Here is a 14,462-nt window from a genome sequence, read left to right on the forward strand (position 1 = left end):
GCTGCAAAGCCTGCAATGATAGTGAAAGATGGAAGTAACAAGGTCCAGTCCCAACTTTTTCACTGTGTCAAGTATTTGGCTTTGTGCAAAATACTCCATTTCTTTGAACTTGAGCTATCTGTGTGCAAAATCAGGAATTGTATTAATATTATATATACAAGAAAGTGATATACAGCAATCAGACAGCTGTCTCTCATCTGTCAGGGCATTTTTGGATAAAGTCTTATTTTTACACAGCAGAAAACCAGTCAGCATAACAAAACTAGCATAAGTGAAAAAGAACAGCAGAGCTTGGAAGGAAGGTGGATTATATTATAAACCAAAGCCAGGCTTCTGTGGGAGCCTTTCAAAAGAGCTAGGAAAAAAACAGATCTGTCAGGACAAAAGAGCTGTACAGATTTGCAGCTTCAGAAAGGCTTTGATGATACATCTCATAGTTCTTGATTAAGAAATCTCTAGTGCTATTGCATTCATGTTTTATTATCTTCATGCTATAAAACATGTCTCTATGGTGTTGGAAACAGGATGCAGAAAGATATGAGTGGAGAGGGAGGAAACAAAAACCCCTAAAATGAAAATTTATCAAACATTTATGAATGAGTGTATTTCATATTTGGCTAAGATATTCATTTTTTTATTCTTTCTGGGCTCTATTAATGTTACTTCAAAAAAAAAAAAGGAAAGACTGATTAGATTCGAGAAAAGAAAGGAAAGAAATCTGAGCGTGCGCTTTTCACAAAATGCTTGAAAACAAAGTTCCCCCACTGTGCCTGCCTTCTTCAGCACTATTAACAAATATAATAAGATAATAATTACTCTCAAGCCTTCTTCCCCAAGCATGGCTACTGCACAGGCAATACACTAGGTCCCTGGGACTGCTCAGCCAACACACTAGGTCCTGTCCCTGTAGAAATCACTACTTTTATCTCCCCTATAGGCAGATGGAACGAGTCACCGGGCTTAGTGAGTATGCAGAGTAGTTGGAGCCCACATACTCCCTTCCTCGGGGAGTATGTGGGCTCCAAAGAAACACTGCTGTCCTGTTTCAGAAGCATAAGTAAATGGATGCTGGGTGTTAAAATGCCTGATACTGGGGATGACAGAAGGAGACAGGAAAGGTGCTGTTTCCAACAGAATTATTTTCTCAGCTTGTCTATATAACCTCAAATACAGAAATGTCACAGCTGGAATCAGATCCCTTGTTGTTCTACACATGCAACAATGGAAACCCTGCTCCTCTGGAGCCTCCTCTCAAGTGCTCCCCTGGAAGATCATGAGTGTATATAATCAGTCACCTCTATAAAAAGACCCTGTAGCAGAGCCTGCAATCCATCAGTGCTCTATAACATTTGCAATAAGTTGATACAGCCCACTTATAAAAACCTGGTTTATCCATTGTTAGGTGTATAATACTGCATTAAAAATCACTTTATAACAGATACAGCAGCACTGGGATTTGTTAGTGTTTCTTACAGGCTTTCAAAGGATACAGTTAGATAGATAAATTAGACAGACCACACATTTAACTTATCTTTTTCATAGATAGATGATTCATAGATGCTAGGCTTGGAAGGGACCTCAACAGATCATTGAGTCCTACCCTCTGCCTTTCATTGATGTAAATTGGTTAAATCGACCTGATGAGGCCCATGTTCTTTTTGGAAAACAAATATTTCAGTGCTCTAATTTTCCAGTAAATTATATCAATGGCAGTAGACTAAGGATTCAAAAGCAACCCTACAAGTCAATGTGCATGGATGAAAGAAGGGAAAACAACTTCATAGTCATATTTCCTTAGCACATTTCAAGACAAAGTATTCTTTTAAATAGCAGGGAAGGAAATAATCATTTCAAGATAGTGTAATAGCATTATTATATGTCTTTTTAAATCAGTAGGAAGCATTATTGGTTTATATTAATTTATTCTGCTTCCAAAAAGCCATGATATTCTGAAACCATCATACAATAAAAGGATAACAATGAATCAGTGGCGCCAATCCTGCATATGTATCAGTGGGGCTCTGCAGAATACCAGTGCTCCAGTGCGTCTGCACTTAGATTACTTACACATGGATCTACCTTTCCTTCACTATTACAACATATAAGAGACTAAATCCTGAGAGGTACAAAGCAGCTTTGAAGTGAATGGACACGAACAGGAAAGTTTTGTGTACAGAAGTTCCTGGAATGTGGCCAAGTACTCACAGGATATAGCAGATAACGCCTATACTCCACATATCTGTTGCATATCCAATAGGTTCATAGTTTATAACTTCTGGAGCCACGAATTCAGGTGTCCCAAAGAGAACTTTGAGAGAACCAGCAGTTTCTGCAAAGAAAGAAAGAAAATCTTTCATGGTTGTAACATCTTTTTCGGGGGGGATGGGACGGGATGGGACGGGACAGGATGATGGGACAGTTTTTTGAGCAATAGGTAAAACATCTTTGCGCTCTTTTATTTATCAGACTGCTCTTAAGCTCCCTCAAACAAATGCCTGCTTGAGCTGCTACCAGCTTTAGCAACTTTTTGGCTGATGCAAGAATAGCACAGGAGAATTATTATTTGTTAAACATCAAAAATGCACACAGCACTATAGTAGACACATAATAAAGAAAGATTCACTCCTCCAAAGAATTTTCTTTCTAAACAGAGGCCCTGGACACTCTGGGAGCCCAAGAAAAGGGCTCATTTTTAATGTTTGGATTCAGATCTGAACTACCCCAAAGCTTGTGGAAGGTCTCAGCTCAGAAATCTCCACAAGAGCTAGACTAGAGTTGAAAGAATTACCATCACCATTATCAAAGCCTGAGCGTCTTGTGTTGAACGGCAAAAATGAACTGGCAAAGGAACTGGGGGGGGAAGGGTGGAACGAAGTCTTCCTCTTCTCTCTCCTCCCATCCCGATTTGCTTACAAAACATTTTGTTGAATAAAAGCAATAAAGAACATTAACAAGGGACCTCTGGTACTCAACTATATTTGAAGGTGCCCATGGAGGGGAGGAGAAAGAAATGAACTACACATGGTTGATGCCCTCCTGAAAAAAGTCCAGATACTCCAGTAATCGGGCAGAATAAGACCCTTATACAGAACAGAAACACATCACAACATATAAGAAACTAAATCACTATAACTGTAATAGTGCCACATTATCAGCTAAAGTAACCAGGTCTGCGCACTATCTGTGCTGCATCCAGGTTCAGATAAGGTTTTTAGACAATGCCTGGAACTAGCATAGAACAATCAGACAAATCGAGATATGTTCACATTATCTGGAATGCGTTTTAAGCATATGGGGAAATATGGATGGAAGCAAGTGCAGGATGGGAGGGCAAGCAATGCGTGGGAGAAGGCAGAGAACGGGGATGTCTGCGGACTGGAGAGGGGAAATGATCCAGTGCAAATTTCAGTAAATGATATATGCTGCATTGAAGGAAATGGATTTGTCTTGGAAGCCTACTGCTGTCCAGACGGTGTGACTGCCTGGACACTCAGCGCTTAGCTTAAGTGAGGCCCATTGTACCACTGTTAGTCGCTGTAGTACAGTTGCAAATCAATGCCACTCCATTGATTTGATTATAGTCAAAGTAAGCAAGACAGACCAGGAATGGAAGGGAAACCTGTGGTAGGGATTCTGGTCCTCCTAAAGTTAAAGTAATCAGGGTCAGAAAGTGCTGCTTCTTTAATGATTACAAAACTTTAAAAGTTGAATCAGTATGTTAGACTACAACTGATCCTGTGTGGCAATCAGAACAGACACTGCTATAGTACACATTTATTTCCCCAAACCTCCAGGAGATACAATTCACCACATCTTAACTTTTGAAGAATTAGTAACCCTACTCCATGGACGAAGAACCCAAGGCCCAGCTAGTTAGGTGACTTGCCTAAAGATCACACAGTAATTTGGTGGCTGTCTCAGCTTCATGCCACCCACTGACGCTCCTCTCTGCCCGTGGGCGTACACTGGACACGGCCACAGGGTATTCCCTCTGTCTCTTTGGTTTCCCATTTTAAGCCTGGCAAAACCCTTTTTTTCTTCTTCCCCTCGTAAATCGTGCTGACAAGTTCATTCACACTATGTTCACATGACACGTTAGTAGTGCTACATATGCCCTTGTAGCACCACAAAAATCGTGCGTTCAGACGTGCACCACGTGTAGCGCTACAGAAATAGTGCAAGTCCTCCCTCCCCTCCCAGGGTGGGGGACAGGGTCTGCTGGGCAGACAGTTCATGAGCGCTGCCTGAGTGCTCAGATGCCATCAGGGCTTGGGCGAGGAGGGACTACAGCAGTCTCAGCGAGAGCCCCACTGCTCTCAGACCTGGCTCTCAGCGAGTGCGGGACTGGGCCCACCCATGGCAGACAACCCAGCCCGGTTTCAGTCCTACAGTCATCGACAGCCTGGTCCAGGGGGTTGCAGCTCTGCTTGCCATGCCCCAGAGGGGCAGCGGGCTATCAGTGTTTGGGCTTGCTGAGAGCCTCCTCGTGAGCCTCCCCAGTTCACTGACTGGGGTGGGAGGTGGGGGAGAAAATGTGGGTGATAGGAACAGAGCTGCATCCCCTGGATGCCTTTGAGACGACCCTGTAATGCTCCAGCCAGAGGTCTCTGTGCCTTTGTCTATGCCTCGCAGTGCTGTATTTTTGTAGTGCTTCAAAGTGCTGCTGCACTTGTAGTGTTACAAACGCCCATCTGAACACGGTCTCAGAGATCTGTGTGATACTCACTTTCTAGGGAATCAATCACAGGAATGTAAGGCTGGAAAGTACCTCAAGAAAGAAGTCTTCTAGTTCATCCTACTGCATGGAGGAAGGATCAAGTGTAGCCAGAACCCTCCCAACAAATGCTTGTCCTAACTGTTCATCATAACCTCCAGAGAGTGAAATTCTGTAGGTTGCCTATGTTAGTATTTCTTTATTTGTATAATTTGAAAAAAATGCTAATATTCAACCAACATCTCAATTAGATTGAATTCTTCTGCCTCTACTATACACGAAGCACAATAACCATCTTTTACATGTCGAAAGAGTTCTGACCCTCTTCACTCTTATTTTTTAGATGAAATAAACTCAGTTCCTTCAACTTTTCCTTGCTTCTCTCATGAAAAATTATTTAAACTTATCACAAAGGACCAATTTTTTAAAAGTAACCTCAGCATAATCTCCAGAACCTTGGGCACAATTTTTCACAACCAAGGTTTTTGATATGTGTTTGTAACTCTCGTGAAACACTGCACGTGCAAAAACCAACATGCAAAATGCTGTCCGCAGGTTAAGAGGCAGCTTTTGAAAAGACAAGCTTTAAAGTACAAACATATTGTGGGACAGTATCGTTCTTGCACTGGCTATACCCAAAAATAGGCATCTCCTACTCAATAAAGACCTCAAAACTTTGCCCTGCTGTTTACAGGCTTGGTACACAGGCAGGATCCTGTATTTGGTTACCATTTAAGTGAGACAGACTGTGGAAGAGCTAGCTGGAAACTGGCCCTTTTTCTGTACTGTGTGTAACAAATTGATTTAAAAGAAAGTCTTAACAGCACACACGAAGAAACCTCCTGTGTCCCCAAGAAGTTTATCTTAAACAAATTTTTACATGGGCTTCTAAGCACACCAAAAAAGGTCAGGAAAATATACCACTACAGCTTTGGTATTTCCTGACAAAATAAGAGAATTAATTAACTGCAGAAAATGTCTGCAGAGGGATCTCTTAAGTACCCCAAGGTAGATCAAAGTCCTGAAAATGTAGATGCACTAGATTGGTACTGGTTACAAAGCAAAACTAAAAACCCCGCTATTGTTATAAAGAAAAATCAGTCGACTGTTCCTCGGTTGCCACTCCCATTGGACTTCTGACTAAGTAAGGTTTTTGAATTAGCCTCATAAATTGTGGTCCTAAACCCAAATCCATGTTGGTGAGAGCCAACAGATGTAGGAGTATGCTTAGAATATGTTAAATGAGATGACTAGAAATAAGAAGGGAGCAAGTAGAGAAGCCAGTACAGAATAGCTTAGAGCTGTTGCTAAGATAGAGTGTTTTCTTATTCCTGGAAAAGGCTTACGCTGAATGTGAGATAGCTTATTGACTAGCACAGGGGTTTTTTCTTTCTGTTGGACCATTCAGTGCAATACTGTCTGTTTCTGAGGGCTGCTACACTTGCTACATCTTGAATTTAGATCATTTTGACACAGCTGGCCAAATTTAGCCCTGGCATAAAATGAGAACTCTGGATTTGCAACAGAAATGAATTTGCTTCATAGATAAGAAACAGTGCAAATGCCTATAATGTCACCATGGCAGCAAGAGCAACACACAGGGCCAAATTAATATGCTTTGTAGGAAATTAAGGTCAATCTAGTGCCCACAGCCAGCAATTTACTACTCCTGAGAAAAGCATAAACTGATTGTAGATTTTGTACATGTGATGAAAATGCAGGGTGAATCCAACTTGCTTTCCCAAGTGCAAAAAACAACATAAATGAAACCCCAGGTTAAGAAGGTAAGAGTTCAGTGTTTCTTTTACTGCATCTGGGTTAAAGTAATCTAGAGGTTCTGCTTAGAAAAGTTCCTGTGAGGACATCATTCTGCAGTTTCATGTTGTCTCTCAATGATAACATTTGCTCACTTTACGAGCAAATAATGGTTCTGCAAAGTGACAGCTGGAATTTGATGGCCAGCCTGGCTTCTTTCACATCCCCACTGAAACCCAGTGAACAATTCTGCAGGTGATCCCTGAATCGGAACAAAATCAGGCTCACTACACACACGTAGTGAGTGCTAACGGAAGCCTCAAGGGTAGCATAATCTTATTTCAGTTAGTCAAAAATCAGGCCTAAGTCTGAATCCAAGCAGGGAGCAGATTGCCTGAATAAGAATGCCACTTTCACAGACACCCTTTCCAGTGCATAACCACATCCGACAAAGTCTGAAAGCAGGATGTTCTGCTCCAATTAAACCAACGTGTTCTTTTAGTAAAGAATTCTGTTTGCACTGGTTGGTGGCTTTTAGGACTGAAAGGAAAGGGAAGGATAAAGGGGTATATAGCATTAAGAAGAAGATAAAAATTCCAACTCTCACTCATGTTAGTAATTTGTTCTGCCCTTTCTGTAAAGGGATCAGGTATAAGTTCATGTAAAAAGGAAAAAAAATCACAACCACAGGCCCCTTATCGACAATGGAGAAAGTAATTCACACAAATTGTCCTTAGCCCACATTGTTGGGCTAAGTCTACAGAACTAGTAAGAAAGCAGTGTGAGCAAGAGATATGGAATCTGACCTTAAGCAGTTTAAGTTTTGGAATGATTTTTCTTCTCCTGCTAATTAAAAGGTAAACCAGAAACTCATGGCAAAAGAAACAGAGCCCCTGAGGTAGATATTCTTCTCTTAGATGATCAATTTGCAGTAATTCTTTGCAGCATGTGATGTTCCTTGATCAAACTAGCCGTGTAGCCACCAAAGGCTAGTTGCCAGCTCAATTAATTCACTTTAGAGCAGGGGCGGGCAATTATTTTGGGTAGACGGCCGCTTACTGAGTTTTGGCAAGCCATCAAGGGCCACATAACAAGCAGCCCAGGGCAGATAAATATTAATTTTCTAAATTTTTTAGGGGCCCCACGGGCTGGATAGAAAGGCCTGGCGGGCTGCATCCGGCCCCCGGGTCGCATTTTGCCCACCCCTGCTTTAGAGTGACACTTAATGGAAAGTTACAGCTCAAAAGGCAGTGTAGGGGGAAGTTATGTATCATTCAAGAAGTGGTTTAAAGTAAAAGGGGCTTTTTAACATTAATTATTTACAACTAGTAAATGCTATGATATAAACCCCTCTGACCAGCAGTGCATCCCTTTAGGATGAAATTTTGCAATGGTCTGGTATGCACATCAATTCAGAAGAGGAAGCATATCAAACAAAGGGTAAATGTCAGTGGAATGTAATCATACAAGTTGGAAATTTCCTACAATATCAAGATAACTCTTATTTTTGTAAAACTGTCAAAGATCTTTAATGAGCATAAGTGATCAAGATACAGATTTCAATATCTTCATAAGATTTTGAAGGTTGTAAGATTGTTTGGAGTAAATGTGATGTATTTATCTATGCACATACCTACTTTCAATCAACAGGGAGAACACTATCTAGAGACACACATGCCAAATACAGACAGTCAAAAATCCCAAGGCTAAATAGATTCAGTCTCCACAGGTTAGTCTAAGCTCCATAGATTGAACCAATAAGCAAGTGAACAGACATTCACTTTTGATTCTGGCAATGCAGTCACATGCCTGCAGTAACCCTGACTAGAAGCTGGGGGGCACCAGAGCATGCTTCCTTGTTGGGCTGGAGCAGACAACTTGGGCCAAGGCTGGCCCACCTACCCTGTGAGCAGCAGGGTTTGTGGTGGAAGTACAAAGCATCCTGGGATGCTGGGGGATTGTGAGTTGATTTGAATCTGGAGGGAATCTGGGAGAGAAGTTGAATAAATCAATTTAACCTAAATCAGTGAGGTCTGATACTACATCTATCCAGGTTTATCTTAAACTGGTTTTAGCCATTTTGAAAGTGGCTTATGTGCACTGCACTTCTGTTGTGTTACAGATCTGAACCAGTGTCCGATCACTTATACTGCTTCATGTGTACTTTCTCTCCCTAGCCACAGTATCTTTGTAGTCACTTCTATGCAGACTCATGGAGAACAGACACACTCTCTGCTTTCTCATCTACATTCTTGTTTTATACTTCTAACTATAATAAGAATAATTGAACTGAAAGTATGTGCTTGTACTTATTGAAGAACAGACCAGTTATACAGTGCTGTTCTACCTGTCATACAGCTTGTGATTTCAGGAACAAAATTAGCAAAAGATGCCTTTCTTACCTAATCGTCTCGCAAGTCCAAAGTCAATGAGCTTGATACTTGTACCAGTCTTGTTGACACACATGATGTTTTCTGGCTTCAAGTCCAAGTGGACAATGCCCTGTTTATGGATGTACTGAACTCCTTCTGAGATCTGCTTCATGTATTTAATGCACTCTCTCTCTGTCAGCTCAAAGTCTTCATCAATGATTCGTTCAAAGAGTTCTCCCCCAGAAACACTAGAAAAGACAAAAATAAAGGTTTTTTGGTAAACTAGATCCTTTTATTTTTTCAACAGATATAATTCAAATATAGCAGAAGTTACTAAAAGTCTTTCAGGCTACAGCCTATGTGCTGTAATGGAGAGATTTCCATAGACCCAAGACCTCTCTCACCCCCAGGAAGATGACCACTCTTGTACAATCCTCATTGTGCACGGTATAAATCAGCAGATCTCAACCTTTTTCATACTGTGCTCCTAATTTCCATGTTTGGGTACTGACATCTTAGATAGCTGGGAACTAATCAGGAAACTTTCAAGTTTTGCAACAAGAAATGGGTAATATGGCCACGATTCCTCGAAATCTGTTTGCAACTGGCCCCCTAAACAGTCACAGACTGGGAGTGTGAGTGACTTTCCTCCTCCAATATCAAAAAATGTATATAAAGGGATTAAAAATTAAAAGCAAATGCTGAGTGGAAAAAAAACTGGGACATAAAAAGAGAGCCTGAGTAGTGTCCACCCACTTATACGTTAACTATTTTTCAGGGAGCAGGATTACACTTAGGTGCCTAAGGCTACTTGGCAGCTTAATAGATGGAATAGGACCTATCAAAAAGCATGAAATCCTGACCAAGTGAAATAATAATGCTTTTTGACATTGGCTTTAAAGGGGCCAAGATTTCACCAAGTTTTTCTCAGATTGATTGATTGATTGATTGATTGATTTCTTTCTTTCTTTCTTTCTCAAAGCATCGCCCTTGTAGTTGCTCATTTCTATTCAGATTCTGTTTTTCCCCATTGCAGTGTTGAAATCACTGTTTTTTCCAGGGCACAATCTGTTGTATCAAACTGTTCCTAGAGCTGAAGGTGGACATTCTTCATATGGTCAAAATAAAGCAAAATGTTATTTTTGATTCTTAGTAATCACTCATCTGGTTCTTCTCCTAATGTCCAAAGATGGGAAATATTTTTAATTATGGGGGCGGGAGGGGGGTGACATACAGAAGGGAGCAAATGGTGAAAAACAGCTTTGCCCTCATAAATCTGTTCTAAATGAAATGCTACATACTCTTTATACAGCTTAATATTTGGCAACATTTATTCTCGTTGCCAAATGTAATTGCACATTTCAGTTACGGAAGGTAAGCGAAATTGAAACGCAGCCTTTTGGTGTTTACAGCTTGTCTGATGCAGGGTGAGAAAGCCCGTGTATTAAGCTGAAATTGAAACATCTGGAGTTCTGGACTCATTCTGTTGCTTTCTCTATAAGGTTTCAGAAAATATATCATTAGAATAGCTACTGTAGTTTTCTACTAAAATGTTATGGAGAACTAAACATAGAAGCAATAAGGGCAGCATACGTTTGACAAGCACAGAAGAATACACTGGATTATTATGTTTTTGGACTGTAAAACCAATGTAATCGCTAGACGTCTCAGATCAACACATCCGAAATCGAAGTGCCCGGGTCCTGATATTTCATGAAGTTGAATAAGTTAGTTACCAGTACTGACATTTTTATGAAAGCATCAGCACCCAGAAAATATTTGTTTGGAGCACTAGGCAACTCCAAATTAAATGTCATCCTTGTATTTTCCATGAGAGATCCAGAAGAAAATGCAGATTACTTCTTATCATAGAAAACCATATTTTTTTAGGTGGCTAAAAGCGAATTTCCAACAAATGAGCTTTTAAACAAAGAAGCAAGAACAAAAAGCTTGAAGTGAAACGTATTTTGCTGGCTGCTTGAAACAGACCTAAGGTCAGGTTTCAGCAATAATTTTTAATCCTACAAAACAATGATCTCTGTGAATGTGCAGCCTTTGTGAGAGTACGGCATTGTGTCTAGTACAGCCTTTCAGCCCTGTTACACAAAGATGAATTAAAGTCAATTTATCTGCTTGTTGGTCTCTCCCCTGCTTCATCCAGTTATTGGTAATGTATTTAAGATAAACTGTGTTCACATTTCCTAGATGCTCAGCACTTCATTTATTTCCTGCAGCTCATACTGTCTTGGAGTAGTGAAGCTGTTTAGAAATGGACTCAATTTTTCTGTGACTGTGCTTTTAAAGATACTTTAAGATGCCAGATCAACGCAGGGATTAGCAGAGGGCGTTGTGTTTTCTTCATGCATGCACAAGTCAGAGGAGTCTTCTCCACTTTGAGGGTACCCTCAAAGATTCACTCACAGCAAACACAGCCTTTTCTTGTTTTAAGATTACAGTGGGCCTGTAATCATATAGAGGACTTACTGTGGCTCTTCCTTGTGAGAAATCACACTGCGTTTAAACGTATGCCCCAGTGCAAATCAAACAGGAAACCATGCTGGTTTGTGGCAATTTAATCCCATCAAATTTCTACCTTCTGGTTTGCAATTTAATAATCTCATGTTTAAAATAGGATATATACTAATTAAAACTGACCTTCTGAGAGAAGTGAAGGGGTCTGAAGACAGATACTCCTAAACTTTCAAACCCACTCACACTGCATTACTTTATAAAAAATGTCTTCCCACCGGAATATTTTGAGGGTATCTACTGCTGGACAGTACCACTTGGGAAACAAACTGTCTGGGATCGCCTCTGGATTGCAAAGCCAGGTGATAAGGTGCAAACAAATTGGAGGGTTTTGAGGAAAGGGCAACTGAAATGATTTAAGGGTCTCCAGGGATTAATAGAGGAGGCATGATCAAAACAGCTAAATAGGAATAGCTTGCCTAAATTAAGCCTATGCTAAGTAACAAGATTAAGTGATCTAAAATATTTGCATGGTTTAAACTCCAGAGAGGGAGAGTAATTGTTTAGCCAGATTCAAGGAAGAGGAGAATAGAGAAATTGAGAGAGGAAATATTAGGCTGAATATTAGGACAAATTAATCTTCTTGGTGGTGAGATCTATGAGACAATGGAAGAGCCTTTAGTCAACAGCGTTCCAGTGGAAATCCTTGGAGACATTTAAAACGAGAGGATGTAAGTTATACTGCAGAAATGATAGGGCAGGCATACTTTAGGGACCAGGCCTGTATTGGAATTCTGGAGGACGGACCTACTACATAATGCGTCTCATAATACAATCACGTGAATGAGAAGCACGCCCGTCCACCCACCTAGTCAGGATCAGATTTTCTAAAGCAACGTGGGTTTATTTGCAATGAATTTTGATGGCAGAGCCCACATCACAGGACATGGGCAGTGAAACAATTCTTTTTCCATTCAACCCATTTTGATTCATAAAAAAATAATCTGTCTTTTTGGAAACTCTAAACTAATGAGAATTACACCGAAGCAGATCCAGGCAAAATGAAAGCAGCGTTTGGCTCCAGCCATATATACAAGATCACAGTTTTAAAAGACCTCTGCTCCAGTGAAGCATCTTAATGAAGTGATCACCGAGCACTCATGAAAATCTGGTCACTTCACTGGAAACAGGCTGGCAGCAGGTAAATTCTTTTGAATTTCTGGCTATATACTTAAACCTTGATGAGAACAAGAAGAACAATATGAATGCAGGGAACTTCTGCTCTTCTGAAAATCCAGACTTACCCTCTTTGACATGCAAACACAACCTAGTTTAATACCTAAAACTGCATCTCAACACAGACTAAAGTACGTGAAATTCCCTGGTATTTGAATGCATTTTAATGTTTATGCAAAGTTGGGATCTTTTGGTGGTACGAAAAATCAACAGTACATGCAGTTACAGGTTCCCCAACTCCTTTTAAAGCAGTTCTCTATTTTCCACTAGATTTGCCAGCTCCCACTTCCAAGTGAAGCAGAATGAACTTTCCCTTCTCAATCACCAGTTTTAAATCTAAAAGTAAAAATCCACATCTAATATTTTATCACCAAAATTTACATAAACAGGATTCAATCTCTGAAATGTGCCTGTGTTAGAATAGCTTTTTTGCCCAGTCTGAATATACACCAGTTCACCAAAGTAGACTTCTATTCTCTTTGCTTAAAGCAATCTGTATTTTGCTTGGAGAATTAGGCTGGGGAAGAAAAAGAAACCCACACCTTCTCTGCTTCTCTATGCATCAGAATGAGAAACAGTTGCACGGGAGCCATAGTGACTGACCTAGCCTTTTGGACAAGACACCCGCAGAGATCAAGACTTGATTTTCTTTCCTGCTGCAATGGTATGGTATTCTCATGAAACAGGTGCACGAGGGGTTATGCAATGGACACGTCGGTCATGCACGTCCTCACTGCTCCTAGAGTCTGACTGTTGCCTTCCAAGCTGCGCTGAACAGATTCTCTTCTGCAAAGAGTTCTGGCACAGCAGCACCTTCTGAGCCCGGGATAAAAAACTGATACTGCACCCTGCATATAGTTGTGGTATATTTACAGTGAGATTCATTAAATGTTTCACTACAAGTCACATGAGCATGATACTGGGATGCTCTGCCCTGAAATTTTTATGTTGCTTCTCTGTTGCTTTCCACAGTGCTGTAGGCTGGGAGCACAAAGTGAGCAGCATGCATAGCCTCAAGAGGAGTAGGAAGATTCGGTGGGGTTGCTCTGTTCAGCAAGAATCCTAACAACAGATGGGATTTAAATGCGGCCTTTTCTAGTTCTTCTCTGCATGAAGGAAGGAGGGATTTGAAAGTGGTGGGGCTACATGGAGAGAAACAAAATGGATTGCCCTTCTCTTCTACCATGGCTACATCTGGGACATAAGTTAGGGAGACCCAGTATGGCTACATTACATTGTGGTTACTTAGTTAGGTGCTAGCCAGGAAGAACCACAGCATCTTGTCTATGCCCATTTACGTCAATTTAGAAAGTTTGTCGTGTATCAAGGCTTTCTATAGGCCCACCACCGTTTTGCCTACGCGCTATGTATCCAAACCCTTTTGTTCCTCTTCCAGGAAAAAGGTTCTAGGTTGATCCCTCCGAGTTCTCTTCACAATGCAGAAGGGGAACCTCGACCTTGATGGAAAATAAATGTTGTTTCAAACTGGGGCTGTCCAACTGGTGGCCTGAGGGCAGCGTGTGGTCCATATGGAGCCAGGTTAGGACTCAAAGGCCCCTGAAGTCACATCTCCCACTTCTGCTTGGTGGGGAAGGGCCCAGAAGGGGGCTGAGCACTGCCCGTGCAGCAGGCACAGCAAAGATCAAAGCGTGCCACTTGTGCAGCCCATGTGGTCGGGCTCACAGGGTCCACATGCTGCCCACATGTTGGGGGGAGGCAAATTCCAGGGGTTCGCCCCCACAGCATATGACCTGTGTGGTCTCCAGCTCAGGGGCCACATGACGTTGGACAGCCCTGATCTGAACTATCATTTAACTGCATGTACCTCAAACAGATTCAGCTCTAAATGTGTGTGGTTAGATTTTTTGTAAGACTCCAACTCTTCCCTTAAGAATCCAGCTTTTGCGTTTGTACCC

General features: G+C 41.2%; 1 protein-coding gene across 8 annotated transcripts in view; it reads right to left on the reverse strand.

The window, feature by feature from the left end:
• The window catches only part of MYLK (myosin light chain kinase), a 389,516-nt gene that overhangs the window by 26,685 nt on the left and 348,369 nt on the right, over nucleotides 1-14,462 (reverse strand). For all 8 annotated transcript variants that reach the window (XM_025212143.1, XM_006030459.3, XM_025212141.1 and 5 more), the window contains 2 exons: nucleotides 8,872-9,089; nucleotides 2,206-2,329 (listed from right to left, as the gene is read on the reverse strand). In XM_025212143.1, the coding sequence (XP_025067928.1) occupies nucleotides 2,206-2,329; nucleotides 8,872-9,089 (342 nt within the window). The remainder of the gene's footprint in view (nucleotides 1-2,205; nucleotides 2,330-8,871; nucleotides 9,090-14,462) is intronic.

This window comes from Alligator sinensis, unplaced genomic scaffold (assembly GCF_000455745.1).
Source record: "Alligator sinensis unplaced genomic scaffold, ASM45574v1 scaffold1226_1, whole genome shotgun sequence".
NCBI lineage: Eukaryota > Metazoa > Chordata > Crocodylia > Alligatoridae > Alligator > Alligator sinensis.